The sequence below is a fragment of the Echiichthys vipera genome, assembly GCF_963691815.1.
Source record: "Echiichthys vipera genome assembly, chromosome: 8".
Classification (NCBI taxonomy): Eukaryota; Metazoa; Chordata; class Actinopteri; order Perciformes; family Trachinidae; genus Echiichthys; species Echiichthys vipera.
In genome coordinates this window covers 14,882,483-14,900,896 of record NC_139833.1, presented here as the reverse complement: position 1 = coordinate 14,900,896, position 18,414 = coordinate 14,882,483, and the positions used below count along the sequence as shown (strand labels likewise).

Sequence of the window (18,414 nt, the reverse complement as noted above, 5' to 3'; positions counted from 1 at the left end):
TTGCTTTTTTACAGGTTATCCGTGTGTGAAGTTGCGGCCATACATTTAGCATCAGCTCTCAGGTAGGATAATGTTGAATGTATTATTTTTATTTTACTTTTTTATACGCTGTAGTCTTAATGTGGTCATCATCAATTACAATATAACCTTCCTAGGATATAATACATATTTGTAACTTTCACACGCCCTCCACTGTCCACCACTAGTATCCAACCGTTGGCCCACATTTTCTGGTGTCCCACATTCAGCACAGACACCTTTCTTAGATCTGACTTCTGTCAGTTAAATAGAAATGTACTTTAACGTTTATCAAGAATTACATCCTCTACGTCCTGCAACATGATCTATATCATATTAGTAATCGAGATGCAATGTGAGTAATGTGTTTTTCTGATTAGTTTACTGGAGACTTGAGGTAAAGCATGTCTGGCTGTAGCGGCAGCTGTACTGTGGGTTTCCATTGATTTGATTCTGTTCATCCTCAAATCATTTGAAAATGTGCTTTTTGAAATATTTTTAATGTCAACATCCACATTTACTATCTTGCATTCCTCTTCGCTAGACTTCACAGAACAGATGAAACTGTCTGACTCGACTCATGTGAACACAGAAGGAAGTTTTAACTTTGATTTATCAAGGGAAAGTTGGCGTAGATGAATATCAATGAATATAGGAAAATTCACCCTGCATCCGTCCTGCAAAGATCAGACACCAAACAAGTTTTTGCTACTCTCCGTGGTTTTATTTTCAAGTTTTCCTGCAGGAAAGGACTGTGCTCTACACACACACACAAACACAGGCTGGTAGAGAGACAGACCCAGAGCTGAGGGCAGTTATATGTTATACAGAACATGAATCAGCGTTTAGATGGGAGACGTAGGCTACAAGGTGAAGCAGTAACATTAGTCACATTCATATCATAGGATTTCTCAGTAGCATGCAATCAGGCAATAAACTTAGTCATACTTGTATCACAGGATACAGTAGCAGATGGAGCAGTGTCATGCAGTATCTCACAAGATAAACTTTAAACTCATCCTGATGTAGATATGTTTTGTTTTCTGTGCGTTTTCCAGAGCTGAACATTGCACGCCCAGATAAAGAACTTCTGCGCCAGGAGGCTAGAATGTGTTTTGTGTTTTAGCCCACAACATGTAAATTGTAATTTCCATCACAATGGTTCAGTTAAACATTATGCTAATGCTTCTCAAATATCTGGAAGCTGCCCAATGCAACTCTGTCCTCCACTGCAGGCGTTCTGAAGGAGTTACTACTTATTAAAGGGGCATTAGACATGTGCATGTAATTGTAAAGTTTACCAGAACTTTTACATTTTTATAACATACTAATTATATTTTTTTGTGACATACTATAACTTATCTATGGTACTCTTATGACTTTATTGACACTCAATGACTTTCTATTTAATTTTCAACAAACTATACAATTTACTTTTTTTAATTTTATGACATAGTATACATGACTTTTTTTACTCTTTTGACATACTGTACTGGGGTTTTTATGACCTATACTATGACTTTTTAATACATTTTCATAACATACTTTACCGTGACTTTTTATAAAAACGTTATGACATACTATACTGACTTTTTATGACATACTATTCTATGGCTTTTTATAAAAAATGACATACTATGCCATGACTTTTTATGACAGACTACTAAATTTCTATTAAATCTTTGCCATACTATACAATTACTTTTTTCCCTTTTTTATGACATATTATACCATGACTTTTAATGACATACCTTGTAGTAAAGTTGGCAGTAGAAAATGTCACCTAGGAAATTGAAATTCGTCACCATTTCCTAAGATTTTATAGAACAAACATTTGATAAGTGTATAAAACAAAAATCATGATTCAGTCAAAGAGCAAACCTGTAATAAGGCATCCAAAGAAGCTTCTGCAGTTTAATAATGTTTATTGTGTCAGTGCATATCCGTTGTTACTAAAAAAAAAAAACAGTACCGAATGAAAACTACACTCATTTAGTTAAACAGTGAAACTGTTACTAAACTCAACACTTGTCCCAACCCAGAACACATCACAGCCCTCAGACAGCTAACACAGTAGCCATGTATAATCAATGTGTCACATTACATACACAATTCATCTGTACAGCTCATTTATTAAAGCTTCAAATTATGTTAATTACTTCATACTCTCTGTACAGAAAAGTATGGAGTGGACAAGTGCGGGAGTGGATGAGCTGAGAAGAACATACATACAAAGACATTTCGAACAGATTTGAGGTGTGTGAGGTTAAAACTATAATGAAACAATGTGATGGGGATGACAGTTACCAAACTTTAAAGTGCTCACAGAAATACTCAATCAAACTTGTCAATATCAAGTTATTCTGAGTGTAAACGTGCTTCAATACTGACGGATCAGCTAAGCTTGTTTAAAAAATGAAAAGCTCCCAGTTAACAAACTAAAGCTTCAGATAAATTCAAAATGTAAAAACACAATCCCTCAGTAATCTTCTGGTCCTGGATACAGACCAGAGTGATCCACTAAAGAAGTTAACCATCTAAAAATAACACATTGGCTGTGATTCAACTGCAGACACTAAAAAAAGTGAAACAGTGCTAACAAAGCCTGGTGCAGGAGTGTCAATCTCTGTAAAAGCAGAGATCTAGTGTTGCAAACTCACAGCTGTTATCACTGAAACGTGAATGACACATTGAGTTAAACTACAAAACAGTCAACGACTCCTTTTACTGAGCCAGGCGAAGGGGCTCTACGTGAGGCTCCATGAGTAGAGAGGTAGGGAGTACAACTACTGCCCAACCACATACTGATGCCTCGAACACAGCCAGGGTGGAAATCAGGGGCCTTTGTAGATAAAATATAATATCTTACCAACCGCACGCTCATTTTAGGCATTTCTAAACATTACAAAATCAATTTAGGCACTGGAGTTTTGAGAGATAATGGAATTAGCATTAACGTCGACATCATTCATAATCGCCATGCCCAGTGTGTTGTGATTGGTCCATGTTAGGGGTCAGGATGAACGCTCGCATCTGTAATTTTAGGGTCTTGAACTAGAGCAGTTGATGCCACGGTGCTCAGAGAAACAGCTCTGGTAAGCAGACAGCATCATGGGTGACCAGCCATTACGCCGCCATCTCTTCTCGTCGGTGCCGGGCGGCGTAGGGAAGGGCTTCAGGGAGGGGAGCGCCCCCCTCCCGAGGAATCAGCCAATAGGGAGTGGCATTCCACAGGAACACACCCTCTCGCTCTCACTCACTAGTCTTCTTCAGGACAGAGGGAGTGGAGTCTGTGAAGGTCCTGAGAGCAATAGGCAATGATAGTAAATCTTTCTCTAGATTTGTTCAGTTCTTTTGAATGTGTTCCAGATTTGATCTTTACCTGATGGGGTTGTGCGGCCAGCTCTGCTGCACCGGTGTCGGCGCAGCAGAGCTGGGACTCATCAGCATGGCACTGTAGATGTTGGCTGCAACTACCAGGATGCAGAGGAGGATGGGCCCGATGATGGCGCCCTCCAGACCCAGATAGTACGCTCCACCTGCCACCGCCAGACCTGTCAGATACGGGTGTCCCCCCCTGAGGCAGGGAGACATGAAAACAGATCGATACAAATTAATTCCAAGAAAATGACTGAAATTAGAAAATATCTATTTAGAGAAATGGGTAGTGGAATTCTTACATAATTACAATGACCCTAAAATGAATGAAAACAAAACAAACCTTTATTGTAACAAACTTGAAATCACTTTAATGGAAATTAATGAAATGTATTTTTAATATCATACATAAGCAAACGTATGTGGAATGATAACCATCAATTTTCATATTACGATACACCGCCGCAACCCTAATTATACCTGACTGTAGTCAGTTCCTCCATAACTGTGTTTCCCTTTACGTTGAGCCAAATCCAAACTACATACTGACATACTACAGAACTTTTTTTTACTCTATGACTTTTTTTCTGACACCTAATTATAACCCGACATTAACCTAAGTTTAAAAAAAAAGGGAAAAATATAATATGTCCAAAAAATGCTTAAATCAGTCACAACATATCGTGTCTATGCCAATCACAACATATTTTCTCAGAAAAAGTCAAGAAAAGTCATAGTATTGCGTCCAAAAAAGCAAAAAAAAAAAAAGTCAAGTCAAGATATAATATTCCCAAAAAATGCATAAATAAGCATAGCATAATTTATTGAAAAAAAGTCAAGAAAAGTCATATTACAGTGTGTCCAAAAAAACGTATCTTCATGCCGAGCATAACCCTAACCCAACCACAGCTGAGATGGAGCATTATGTGGCCCGCTGTCTGTTTCTGAAACTGACCAAGGCAAGTGGACACACTGTTTATAATTATTTCCTTTCAAAGCCATATTCTGGTACCAACTAGGCAGTTGGCTCTTTGAAATCGGGTGGTCAAATGTGTCAACACTACAGGGGGAAACTCAAAGAAAAAAATACAAGCTTGTGTCACACTTACTTACCCTGATATGTCAGAGTAGATCGCTGTATCTACAAAATAGGTTGGGAGCAGATGGAAGATCAGCAGCAGCAGGGCCTTGACGCCTTCGCCCTGCACCAACCACAGATCACACATTGCCGGCACCGCGGCCCAGTAGGTCCCCAGGAACGGCACCGCACCCAGGATGGCAGCCAGAGCTTCAGGCCAAGAGGAAAGAGATTCAAAGAATGAGAATACACTGTCTGTGGCTTGGCAAGTGCAGTTACGGTGACGGCGCGATGCTGCTGTGAACACGCTGACTCACCAGAAGGAATGAAAACTATGTTGATGCCAAAGATGGTGTGAGTGAGCCAAGTGTAGAGGCCGTAGAAGCCAGCCATCTTCAGAGAGGCGTCAAACACTCCTCTTCAAAACAAACACACACAAGGTCAAAAATGATCTTCTTTAGGTTCGTGTTTACATTGTTTAAATTGTTTTTGTGTGTGTGTGTGTGTGTGACTACCTGATGGCCTCTTCTACAGACTGGCCTATGATATTTGAGGAGGGTCCAGGCTGAGAGAGGGGGGTCAGGCGGATCACCCATTTGACAGGTTTATAGTATTCACCACTGGAGCTTAGCAGGTAGAAGAGAGTGGTCAGGAAAATCACCTGAAAGAGTACAAACAAATTCAGATTATCCAACCTGTACTTGAACAGAGTGGACTTTGTACATGTGGGATGTCTACTTAACCCCTAAAGCATGTACCACTAAGAATAATCATGACCTTCACAGATGTATCAAACTTCAAGATCTGTTCCAACTGTTTCCATTAAGACCAGTCTGCAGAAGTGTTCTGTAACTTCTAGATGTCCAAGTGAAAATTAAAGGTCTTATATCATGCTCATCTTCAGTTTCAAACTTGTATTTTGGGTTTCTAGAAAATCATGTTTGCAAGCTTTAAACGTTCAAGAAGACACAGTTTCTGAATATAGGATTGGATCTTCATGGATTGAGTGTTTTGATACTTTTACAATATGTATAACGCACCTAGACGTGCTTTATAAGAAAAACACTCACTTTTTACAACCTTTGAGGGATAAATAAAATAATTTACTGCACTATCTGGACAAAGAACACGTTTCTTTTAAACCCATGCATAAAGCCGTATGTGATGGATCCCCCACCAACTCTCACCTTAAGCAAACAAGGTTTGTTTTAATGTCGGTGGACTGTGCCAACAGCAGTAACAAAAACTCAAATAATATTGTCCCATCTCTGATAAAGCCTGATATGTTGTTTTCTAATAAACATATTACATCAGCTCAAATCTTTGTGCTAGTTACTAATTGTAAGAATAAAGATGCTGCATACGTGCAAACTTCAAAAGAGATTTTTTTTCTGAGTGCAAGGCAGTTTTACCTCGGTTGGACTTTTCGCTGGTTTTAAAGCAAATTAATAAACTTGTCGACAATCTCACTCCATGTCATTTTGTATTAGATGGTTGTGTTTCATACCAGACTCAGGACAAAGTTGAGCAGAGCCGTGCCGCTGTGGAACAAGACGGTGAGGAGAGTGGTCGTGGTGGAGATGAGGAGGCCAACGTTTCTACTCATCACCACCCACAGAGACTCCAGGATCTACAAAACAACGAGGCAACAGTAAACACTTCATCAATAGGAAAAAATGTACACCTCTCTGAGCCACACAGTTAAATATGTCACGACTTATGACCTGCTGTTGTTGAACCGCCCGCTGTAAACCAATCAGGGTCTGATACAAACAAATAGGACAGGACAAATAAATGAGGTAGAACCCCCCCTTGGCTTTTCAAACTTGTACAATGAAGTGTGTTGCAAATGATCTGCGTCATACAGAAGATGGCATTTTATGCAGTCATACTTACAGAAAGCAAAGTCTCAATATTTTCCTGCAGAAAGGAGGCGATATCCTTCCAGTCCAGGATGTCACCTAGCCAGCTGTTCCCTCTCTGAACCATCATCTTCTGACCGCGGTGGCGTCCAGGGTGGGTCATGTTCTGGAAAATACATGGATTCTCTTTTTCATATAATAGTTTTAGAGGACAAACCTGTCCCCAATATCAATAAGTCAAATGGACTGGTCTGACCTTCACAAACCAGGAGTGGTACAGTCTGTCCCAGAGCTCCAAAACCTGTTTCTCAATCACAGCGGTGTTGTTCACTTTGTCTCCTAACATCTTATGGAGCTGCACAAAAGAAGGAAGAGTGAATGCATAACAAGTTAAAAAAAAGTATTTGACGATAAGAAATCAATGGAAAACATATAGGCAATTATTAGTCTTACCTTCTGCGTTATCCATTCTCTACCGTGTTGATAAACATTAGTAGCAGCTGAGTTCAGAGCCTTCTGCACCACACGAGCCTCTGGGAGCCAACTAGAGGAGGACAATGTAGGAAAAAAAAGATTAGAATTGACAAATAGTAATATCCAAACACAAAAGAAAACAAATAAAAAAGATCATACTTGGCCCATTCTGGATGGTTAGACACAGTTTCGTTGATGAGGTTACTGGTTACGTCGATGATGTGAACACTTTCATGGTGAACCTAGAAAGAAAAAAAGTCACTTTGTTATCCATGACGACGTCAGTGCCTTCTAAAGTAAACATTTATTTTATTTTTTTTTAAAAGGTACAAAAACTGTACCATAGCGGTGAGCAGCAGAGCCATGAGCAAGGTCCCGGTGACCAGGAGGAAGATGATGAAGATGCTGATGATTTTATCCAGAGATCGCTCTAGCCACACAATCATCTACACACACACAGAGGAGGACAGACAGGAAGGGTGGAAACAGGGAGGTGACAGAGAGTTGATACAAAGTCAGAACAATTCCAAATGGGGTTGTAAACATACAGTGATCAAACACATGGAGAAACCTGTGTCCTTCCCACGATGCGAAGAAGCCATTTTGGATCTAAAAAAATTGCCCCCTTGGTCCCAGAGAAAAAAGCAAGGTAGTCGACTGAGTGAGCCAGGATATTTGCACACATGCATGCACACATCCTTGCACTTAAACATAGAAACATGCAAGTGGAAAAACTCAGGCTGCGTGTTCCTTTGAATGCATGACTTTTTTCTTTCAGTATATTGTGTTTGAAAACTGTTGCAAGCCCCATCCATCATTCTTTCAAAGTTCATTCTATTGAAAGGTGGTGAATTTCTTAACTCAGGTTTCTCAATGCTTCAAAACTACATCAACTGCCAGCTTTAGTCTCCGTTTCTGTGTGTGTGTGTGTGTGTGTGTGTGTGTGTGTGTGTGTGTGTGTGTGTGTGTGTGTGTGTGTGTGTGTGTGTGTGTGTGTGTGTGTGTGTGTGTGTGTGTGTGTGTGTGTGTGTGTGTGTGTGTGTGTTAATGTCACACAAACCATGTGTTAACATCAAGTCACTGGAGTCAATGGTTAGTCATCGTTAGTGGACACCTCTCTACTGTAAGGCCATGTTCTAATGGTTTGCCATTATATTGATGGTGAAATGATGAGCAAAGGTCCTGCTGCATTTCAGCAACACAATTTGATACAGTCCCGATGTTCAGAATAAACACATTATATGACATTTGTATGAGATATACTATAACATTTTTATGACATACTATGTTAATGAGGTTTTTTTTCTTTTTTATACAATGTAGTGACTTTAAAAAACAAATGGACATACCAAGTCTTTTTTTTTTTTATTTTGTTATGACATACTATAATTTTTTTTTACTTTTTCAATGTACTTTACTACACTTTAAAAAAATATGACATACTATAATATGACTTTTAAAGCAAACTTATGACATACTGTACTATACCATGACTTTTCTTTTTACTTCTTTAAGACATTATACTATGACTTTCTATGCTTGTTTTATATTCAAATGTATGGAGAGGGCTTAAAAGTCTTAAAAGTGTAATACATTTAACATCAGGATAGTTAACTACCCAAAAATATGTAAAAGTAGTTCAAATGAGCTCACACTACAACATTAAAGTCACACTATTGTGTCAGTAATGCTGTCATAATATTTAATATCTCAGCCATTCATTGACCAAGATTTCAAATACAGGACATTTACTTCTAGTTGTAGTATTAGTACTTCTAGTTGAGTAAAAGAGATTTTCATATAAATTCAATATATGTAGGTCTTACATGGTTGGTTGGAGAAAATATCCTAAAGTTCAGAATAAATAGTATATTATTCTAGATAAACAGCTTTTTTTCTGACCATCTATAAGAATCTCGCCTTACGTCACAGAAGATACTTCGTAGGCTAATTGATGTGGATTAAATCCAGTACAGCAACAAAAAAAAAGGTAAACAAAAAAATGGAAACACCAAATCACACCCTTTTTGCAACACAAGACCACTAATAAATCTAAATCTAAAAAGGCCAGCTATAGTTAAACACGAGAAATAAAAGTAAATCATTAATATTACAAACTATGTATTCAGAAATCTCAACATTGCCCCAACATTGAACATGAAAAACCAACAAGTTATATCTCAGTCTTTCTCAATATTTACTTTGGATACACAGGCAACACTAATATGCTGCTACGTACAGTCCAGGCCTCATATAACAGCACCACAAGGAGAAGTAAAGTTCTTCTAAAAAGGTAAAAGAGGGCCAAAGACAGTTTATTTAGTGCGTCCTATTGAAAAACTGTTAGGTGTTTCCATCATTTTGTCCATCCCCAGCCGTATTCCAATCCATAAAAGCTCCTGAAGCGTAACCACATCTCTGCAAGGGATCCACAGGCAGCGTTTCTTACATCTCTATAAAAAAACGTAGTTAACACCAAGTTCATTGGCGGACACACGTTTTCAGAAACACTGCCCTCTCCACCCACTCAGCTCTGCACCGTTTACGTCGGCCATCTCTACATGCAGCTTATACACTCTCAAGCCAAACCTGCCAGTTAGAGCACAGCAGGGAAGGTACGGACGAGGCCGAGGGACCTAAGAGTCCCTCCTCCCCGTCTGTAGCTTCCTGTAAAAAATAAAAGCAGGAAGCAGCGAGAGGACAGACACTGGGCGGGATGAGAGGGTGATGACAGTGGATGAGTAAAGCGCCAGTCTAAGCACGCACGCACGCACACATACACGCACGCACACACGCACGCACACACACACACTTCTTCTGTTGCTTTCTCTCATGCACACTCTTCCTGTCAGTCTCTCTTTCTCTCAGCACTCTGCTCCTTCAAATCATTACCTGCTTGTTAAGCCAATGCCAGAGCTTGGGGGAGGAGACAAAGAGACATTGGGAAGATTATTATTGGAAAGACCTGTGCAGCAGTCATCACATGTACCCGTGCGACACAACCTCTTTGGGTTCAGGCAGTGAGGGACCAGGAAGTGGAGAGTGGCAAGAGTCACTACAGAGTGTGGACTGGCTATACCGTGAGACGCAAATCATTGTTTATAAACACAAAACACAACGACATCCCAAAAACACCATGAGAAAGACATCTTGTAGTGTAAAAGGTGCCAGCTGCCAAGTTTTTATGACGAACATGTTGCCTACTTATACATCCAGCAGACATGTAGCAGCTTGATTATTTACTTGGATGTTTGCCAGCTAGTTACTAGTTATGTCAACTGTTTGATACTAAGGTTGGTTTTATCAGAGCTTCTTTTTATTCCTTTTTATTTTTTAAAACAGCTGCCTGCTGCGTCTCGAAACGGCGCGATGTGGGCATTGAGACTAAATGGAAACGTAATTGTAGGATGTACCAAACCAATGAGCTGAAAGACGTTAGAAACCTCTGTAGAAGTGACAGGGAAATGCAAAGTCCGGTGATAATTCTCTGTGGGACACCTTTCACATCATACTTTGATACGTTTCTAATGTAAAAATCTTGATTAGTGCAGCTCCATCGTTTGCATTGACTAAATTAAAGAAATACATTTGTATCAGAAAAATAATTTTAAGAGTATAACATGGCACAAATAAACTGCCAAAACCTAGTTGGTTTTGATCTTAAAATGCTTTTGAACTTTATCTATTTTGTGCCAGTATTATTTGTTTTGTTTTTGCCTTGTTCTGACAATAAAGTAATATCGTGTTATATCGCAGATTATATATGCAAGACGTCCTCCTGCATTCATGTACTGAAGTCCTGTGGAATAGGTGCATCAAAGGCTCCATCAGGACAAATGATAAAGAGAGGATCCCACACATTGACCGAAAAACACCTGAATCTTAGTCCTAGATAACTTCAGATAAAGTTGGGGATCCCTTCTTAGTGAACAATTCAATTCCCCTACACACAGAATTCTCATTTTTGCTCAACTATTTCCATACTAGTAGAATACTTCAACATTTGTGGTCCAAAAAGTCCTTGACAGCCACTGAGAGTCTTTGACGTGGAGAGTGATGAATATACTATATGAACACAAGAAAGACGTACAAGTGGAACAGAAAATATGTTCGTGGCTGGAAGAGGATGTGTGAAATCAAAGAAAGAGGAAGCGCCCGCACCAGTGGCACCGGCAGATCGGTCAGAGACGTTACCTTAGTGTCGATACGCAGCAGGAACTGAGCCAGGCCTTTGATTGGTCCGGGCAGCAGGGCCTCCTCTCGCTCACGTCCAAGCTTCTCCAGCACCGCCCACCATGAGATGAGAGTCCGCTCTGCAAAGCCCTTCAGACCAAAATGGACCACCAGCTTCTTCAGCACCCACACTAAAGTAACAATGCAAGATTAGTTTGAGTACAGCAGATCTGAGAGGAAGCATGTGAAAGGGGGTGTGCATGTGTGTATGTTACCAGCCACAGGGATAGGCAGCAGTTGTAGAATCCAGAGGTTGAGCCACACCTGAACCAGTATAATGGCCCAGACTAGCAGGATAAAGTAGATATCACTGGCTCTGTGGGAGCTTTTCTCTTTCTGGAAGAGGCCAGCTGGGAATGAACGAGAGCCTCGAGGGAGCCCCGGTGTGGAGGGAAGGGGGCCCACAGACTGCACATCACCTTGGAGGAGATGTGGTAGAGAAAACCCATGAGAGGAAGAGAAAGGCAGAACAGCGCAATGAGGATGGACATAGGTTTGTCGCACAAGTGCAAACCACCATAGCTAAATGGTGAAGCCAAAGCAGAAGTGTCTTGAGCTGCAGATCCCCTGTTGGCTGCTAGAAGATGAGTCGGAAAATGTTGAAAATAAATAATAAAAATTAAATTTCTCTATTAAAAAGTAATGGCCAGATTAAACCCCATTAAAGAGATATTAACATGTATAAAACAGTATGCTTTAGTGCAGTGTTGACCAACTGATGGGCCACTTGCAGCCCAGTATATTTTCCAGTAGGCCGGACCAGAAAAACCACTGCAGCTAATTACGAAATCCTTTCTGCCGCAGAGTTTCTCTTCAGGCTGATGTTGGCAAAGACCTTGTCGGGGCATGAATATTCTGCAGTCTTCAGCATGTCTTCACAAACTCACCCTCAGGCTCCACTTTTCTCCTTTATGGCATTTTATTATGAAACTTGAATTTAATGACTTCTCTGCAATTTTAACACTTTGCTAAGTCATCCAGTGGGACAGACTGGACCCTTCACTGGGCCGGTTCTGCCCTAATATAATGCTTAGTGGGGCATTACCAATGCTAATAAACAATTTATGGTCAAGTGGGATTCTGCACATCTGCATTAAAGCAGATTTGGATGGTAAAGAACATTTGGTGCATCTGGAGTTGACTTCTATGACTTTTTCTCTTCGCAGAAAAAGGATGGTGTTGTATGAGGCCCAGTGTATCTATAACACATTGCCTCTGTGCAGAGTTGAAAGTGAGCTCTCTTACCCGTGGCGGAGTTTTCACTGGGCTCAGTCTTCACCTGAAGGTTGCTACAGGAGATTGCCATGTAAATAGTGTTAGCAGCGAAGGACAGAACTTGCCCCGACAGCTCTCCTGGAGATATGAAGAGAGACCAAAGAAAAAAGATGACACATAATGGCAGAGCAAAAAGCAACACATTTCTTTGTGTGTTCCTCAAATGGTCTAATGGGCCAAACAGTCCACCTTCAGTTGCTTATAGTTTAGGAAAACCTGTATTGAGATACTGTATAACTTAATCTAAAATGCCGATTGAGCTTGAGGAGTAGAAACTTAAAATTATAATAATGTTTTACGCTGTTAAAAGTATAATAGCTATTAAACAAGATTGTTTTCTAAGGCAGTTCATCAGAGTTAATTATAAGCTGATTTGACCCCCTTGACCTTAAAAGCAATACTTTGACATTTTGGGAACTTGTTTGCTGTAATGCTGAGAGATGGATGAGAAGATTGACACCACCCTCATGTTGTACAGTAAATATGAAGTTACAGCTAGCTGCACCCAGTTAGCTTAGCTTAGCATAAATACTATAAACATGGTGAAATAGCTAGCCTAGCTCTGTGCAAAGGGAGCTAAATCCCCCCTACTGTACCTAAAGCTCACAAAGGATCACAAAGTATAATATGTTACATCTTTATTGTATAAAGCGGTCTCTTTGGCTGTAAGATGTAATTGCAAGAGAGCCTGTTCTCTCAGAGCCCTCCACCTTGTCACCTTACTGGTCACTATGTGTGTTTTTAGCTCTTTTGTAAACTTTATTGAAACACATTCACCTCTGTACTTCCAGTCCATTCCCTATATGTTACCCTCTTACACAAATCCATATACACAGCTATGTTCCTATTAGTGTGCTATAAGTGTTTATTTGCTGACCCACTACTACTGCTGTTACAAAATAATTTCATCCTAGTCTGGGATCATTAAAGTAATTCTATTCTATTCTATTCTATTACACTTCTGCCCTTACTACAAGCCTGACTCAGAAGTTGGAAATTCCCAATTTCCAAAGTGAATGCAGCATAATCATTAGTGACGATCAGGTCTGGCAGACCAACCACTGTCAGCAGCGTCACTCACATTGCGAATTATTTACATTTAGATAGGGAATGTCGCCACAGACACATATATTATAATAATCAGCAAAAAGGCAAGTAGAAGTGCTGTCATCAGTGGTTCATATGATCAGTCACCATTGTTTTAACTCACTCTTTGATAGATAGTAACTAAAAAGACAATTAAACAGATGAAAATCTTAAAGAGTACAACTTTAATTCATACATTTACCGGTACTCTTTTATACCATATTTATGAATGCCCAGTTGACGGGGAGCAGAGGCTTCTTACTGTGGTAAATGTGAATGTGTGTGTGTCCATAAATCTTCACCTCGGCCAGGGACAGGTGGTTTCTCCTGGGAGCCCACGATGACGAGTATAACCACGACCACGAATATCGGAACTCTCCACGAGCCGGTCAGAGATACTAAAAACAGATGCAGGAATCAGACTGGTCATGAGGGGTTTCTCGCTATTGTGGAGAAACATGAGGCCCTTAAACTGTGTGAAATTTTCTCTGGTGCGTGACTGTGTCAGGCGGAACATATGTCTAGATGTTTTGAAATAAAATGATCACGTATATAAGGCTTATTTAAAATGATAGATTTATTGTTCACAATACCAAACAGAGAGCATTTTGCCAGATTTGCCCACAGTCATGTCACAACCCTCCTTGCTCTCCTCTTGAGCAGAACTTCTTCTCAACAGCTCTCAGTCACTTTTAACATTTCACGGCTTAAGGTCAACACCTCTCTTCAGCACGCCTTAAGTGTGCTAAAAATACTGGAGACTTTATCATCTCACCATGCAACTCCGCATGTGCTCTGTCTAATGGATACCAGAAAATGACTTCACTCGCTCCACTTAGGACGAACACAGAGTTCAGCTTCATTTTCTGAAACCCTGCTTCAAGCTACCTGCCAAGTATCCAAAAATCTGAAGAGATCTTTTCCAGAGGCAAAGAGGGAGTTTGAATAAAAGTGTGGAATGACAACAAACATGTCTGAGCAGACTCCGCACACTCACCAATGTAGAAGAGCAGGACGGCCCAGACAGGAAGAGCCAGAGCCCTCAGGTAGTGCTCAGTGTGAGGTCGCCACTTGAAACAAACCGCCAACAAGTAGCCAAACACCACAGTGCACACCTGAGAGGAAACAAAAGACCAAGATAATAAAAAATAAGAGGGGGCACGGGGCACAATCAGATAAAGGCAAGTGGTTTAACTTCTGCTGCTCAGTCAACGCTTCTTTAACACACAGTATTATTTCATTTTGGTCAGAGTTTATGGTTTATACTCAGAAAGAAGAGCTCAGCAATCATTCAAAGCAGAGTTTACTTTCGTCATTTTACACATTTAGAGGTGGCATTTTTAATCTATTAGTCAATAGAAAAATAATAAAGTTTAAACATTTAAATCTAATGATGTGTCCCACTTGATCATCAATTGAATATCTTGCATATTGTATGTTTAATTGCTTGTGTTGACCATTTTTCACTATTTTATAGCTAAAACAATTCATTGATTAATCAAGAAATCCCGGCCTGGGCCTTTCTGTGTGGAGTTTGCATGTTCTCCCCGTGTCTGCGTGGGTTTCCCCTGGGTTCTCCGGTTTCCTCCCACAGTCCAAAGACATGCACGTGTTAGGTTAATTGATTTCTCTAAGAATTGCCCTTAAGTGTGAATGGTCGTCTGTCTCTATTCGTCTCTATGTGCCCTGCGATAAACTGGCGTCCTGTCCAGGGTGTACCCCGCCTCACGCCCGATGTCAGCTGGGATCGGCTCCAGCCCCCCGCGACCCTGGCCCCGGGATAAGCGGTTGAAGATGAATGAATGAATGAATAATCGCCTGTTGCGGCCCTAATTTGAAGATTTTTGTCTACTATAATGCGTAACAATAGAACATAACTCATTGTACTGAATATCCATCTCATTATTTCATATGTAATGTTGCATAAATGTGCCATATTGTGATGAATATTATAATATCATGATACTGATTCCAACCACACTGGCTGGCGAGTGCTATGAAGCTCGCGGCAAAGATTGATTGTCAACAAGACGACATCAGTTCTTAGCTCAACATAGAAATATCACATGATATCAAGAGTGTCGGCTAATATCTCACTATATTCCTGATCTCTTTTCTAAACACATTTTAAAAATATTTATGAATAAAATAGATTAGAAAACATAACAAATAAAGACCTCGAAGTGATCAAACTGTACTTTTTGGACTTTCCCAGACTTGAATTACCGACAATCTGCCGCTGTTTGGGAGGAAAAGCCTGAAACACAATCCTCCATCTGTGGTCAGCTGCTCACAAAGGTTTCAGCTGGATCTACTCCACACAAAGACATCTTTCGCTGTAATTTAATACGGTGTCCTCAATCCTATTTTTGAACAAGGGCCCGTGTCAGTCGACTGCGTTTAGAGAAAGGACGTGCTGTCTGAGGAGGAACATTTAATTCAATTAGTATCTAGTCAGAGTGTACCTGGACTCAGGCCCCTGCAGCTGTTTTAGAATAATAAGGTACTGATCGATCAGACACTGAAACTGCAGGAAATCTGATTAGCTGAGATAAAAGTTTAGGCGTGTATTCCAAGAAAATTAGGTTAATGGAATAACCCATTATGAGGCACATTCAAGGAAACGCTATACCGACTTTTTGCAGTGATTTGTCATTCTGCAAAGCTTTCAGTTCAGTTTGATCATCATTCACAGAGTTATGTTGGGACGATAATATCAAAGTGTCATCCTTAATAATGGAACTTGTACATTAATGATTCTGGGCTCAATTTAATTAAAATACAAACACTAATTTAAGTAGGGCTGCAACAAACGCTTATTTTGTATTATAATTCACTCCACATATTATTTCTCAACTAATAAGTTAGTCTATAAAGTGTTAGATTAAAATGAAAAATGCCAATCAATCAAAAATAATTAAATATCATAGAAACCAGCAGGTAGTGACACCCGGAGCAGCAAGAACCAGGGCACTTTCTTACTTTAAGAAAAGATCTGAATGATGAATGAGCATCGAACTTGTTGCTGAATTTTTTGTCCATCAACTAATCAATTAGTTGTTTAAGCTCTGACTTTAACTTCTTGTTTTAAATGTTTTATTTATTTATTATTGTATTCTACTACATCTGATGAACTGCATCCATTTCAGAATCATGTGATTGTACCAGTGGTGTAAAGTAACAAAGTACTCTTACTCAAGTACTGTACTTAAGTATAATTCTGAGGTACTTGTACTTTTGACTAGAGTAATTCCATTTGAATCTACCTTACACTCCTACTCCACTACATTTCAGAGGAAACACTGTACTTTTGATTCCACTACATTTATTTGATATTTGAAATTAGCCACACCTTCACCAGCTGCAGCATTAAAGTGATATTAACACTGATCTAAGGATAATTATGATCTAATAATCTAATATTCTGAAATAACCCATTCTGTATCATGAGTAATATACTACGATGCTGATACTTTTGTACTTTTACTTAAGTAACATTTTGAATGCAGGACTTTTACTTGTAACAGAGTATTTCTACAGTGTGGTATTAGTAAAAGCTCTGTGTACTTTTTTCATCTCTGGATTGTACATTATGTTCCAGACAGTATTGGAAACAAATTCTTATTAATATTGTGATATTTCAACCATTTGAACCGGCTCCACTCTGAGCAGCCTGATCCAGATGTCAGAGAGGACCTCGCCCAGCAGCATCCACTCTGATGCTATCATGCTGAGTGACACAGAGGGTCTTTAGTCATCGTTACAGGGGGGGCAGTACTACCCAAGTAGTTTCCACTGTCCATTCACTCACCCACACAGTGTGGAAACAGTCCAGCGCGGCCCCGATGATCCCACAGACGTGTCCGAGGATCACCTGCATACCGATGACACTCCAGAAAAGGTACAGGAAGTAGACCAGCGGCGCCCCTGCCCCGATCACCAGCAGCACCGTGAGCCTCTCCAGCACCAGCCTGCCCATCGCCTCCACCCCGAAGTTCACACACCACACGGGGATCAGCAGCGTCCCCAGCACGATGGGCGTCCCCGTTTCCTGCAGCCCGCTGAGCCACGAGCGGCCGAGCCGAGCCAGGGAGTACTTGAAGGGGTGCAGGAAGGTCCCGCAGAGCACCGCCCAGAGCAGCGGGCGGAGGAAGGCCTCCAGGATGAAGTAGACAAGGACAGTGGCCCCGCAGCATATAGCCACAAATATCATCGCCCCCGTGTTGTAGAAGGCCTGTTTGATGTTTTTATCAAACTTCAGGGAGGACGGCTGGCTCAGCAGCTGGCTCACCATCCCGACGGCTGGCTGCACGCTCTCGGAGAAAAAGACAGAGTGAGGCCGCCCAGTGAGGGGGGTCTCCGGGGAAGAGACAGCGGCAGGCTCCGGTGCCGAGTCCTCCTCGTCTGCCATGTTTCCCTGATTCCGCGTCGGCAGTCGAGAGTCTACCAGAGAGATCAACCGCGTGAGGGAGGAAAACATGTGACGTAGCACTAAGATAAAGCCCAAGAGCACCATGGGTATTGTAGTCAGAGAAACAAAAAAAAAAGATTTTACTTTTATTTGACTTTTTTTGTTCGGTGTTGAATTGTTTATTTACTCTTATCACTATGTATTGTTATTATAATAATAGATTTAAAAAATATATTCTTAATAATAATACTAATAATAATGATAACTTAAGCATTTTATCTAAATAAACACATGATGTTTTGGTTTTGTTTTAAAGTGTGGTGCTGCATGATGTATTAAGTCTATTATTTAAAATAAATAGTATGTATGTATGTATGTTTTCATTTAATGTTGGTATTTTAAAAAGGAGGGAGTATGTCATGTTTGCCATGCTGTGCATGTGGCCTTCATAGATACCAAGTGTTTTTATCTGGTGTGGTTAGAACAATGACTTTACAGTTGGCTCATGGTAACAGCCACTATTTGATCATAACACGACACATTTTTATTAACAGGTCTTATTTTTTATTTTATGTAAATACTGCATACAATTTGTGCAT

At 40.3% G+C, this 18,414-nt stretch overlaps 1 protein-coding gene across 4 annotated transcripts; it reads right to left on the bottom strand.

Moving 5' to 3' along the window:
* Positions 1–1,932: 1,932 nt before the first annotated feature.
* tmem245 (transmembrane protein 245) lies at positions 1,933–17,826 on the bottom strand. Of its 4 annotated transcripts, XM_083917650.1 has the most exons (19): positions 17,216–17,826; positions 14,402–14,519; positions 13,707–13,802; positions 12,289–12,396; positions 11,259–11,462; positions 11,005–11,174; positions 9,703–9,726; positions 7,152–7,256; positions 6,970–7,052; positions 6,790–6,880; positions 6,593–6,691; positions 6,371–6,502; positions 6,199–6,237; positions 5,982–6,104; positions 4,990–5,135; positions 4,792–4,892; positions 4,510–4,684; positions 3,401–3,595; positions 1,933–3,319 (listed from the first exon to the last, which is right to left on the bottom strand). In XM_083917650.1, the coding sequence occupies exons 1-19, from the start codon at positions 17,813–17,815 to the stop codon at positions 3,271–3,273; spliced, it is 2,658 nt and encodes an 885-aa protein (XP_083773776.1). In that variant the 5' UTR covers positions 17,816–17,826; the 3' UTR covers positions 1,933–3,270. The 4 variants fall into 4 exon arrangements, with proteins under 4 accessions (XP_083773776.1, XP_083773778.1, XP_083773777.1 ...); XM_083917652.1 differs by lacking the exon at positions 6,199–6,237; XM_083917651.1 differs by lacking the exon at positions 9,703–9,726.
* Positions 17,827–18,414: the final 588 nt, after the last annotated feature.

Bases quoted from the DNA above. Each gene is read 5' to 3' on its own strand.
- tmem245 (XM_083917650.1), bottom strand. From the start codon at position 17,815: ATGGCAGACGAGGAGGACTCGGCACCGGAGCCTGCCGCTGTCTCTTCC. The intron at 7,053-7,151 runs GTACAGTTTTTG...TTTTCTTTCTAG, and splicing joins CTCTGCTGCTCACCGCTATG to GTTCACCATGAAAGTGTTCA. The intron at 6,105-6,198 runs GTCATAAGTCGT...GTTGTTTTGTAG, and splicing joins GGGCGGTTCAACAACAGCAG to ATCCTGGAGTCTCTGTGGGT.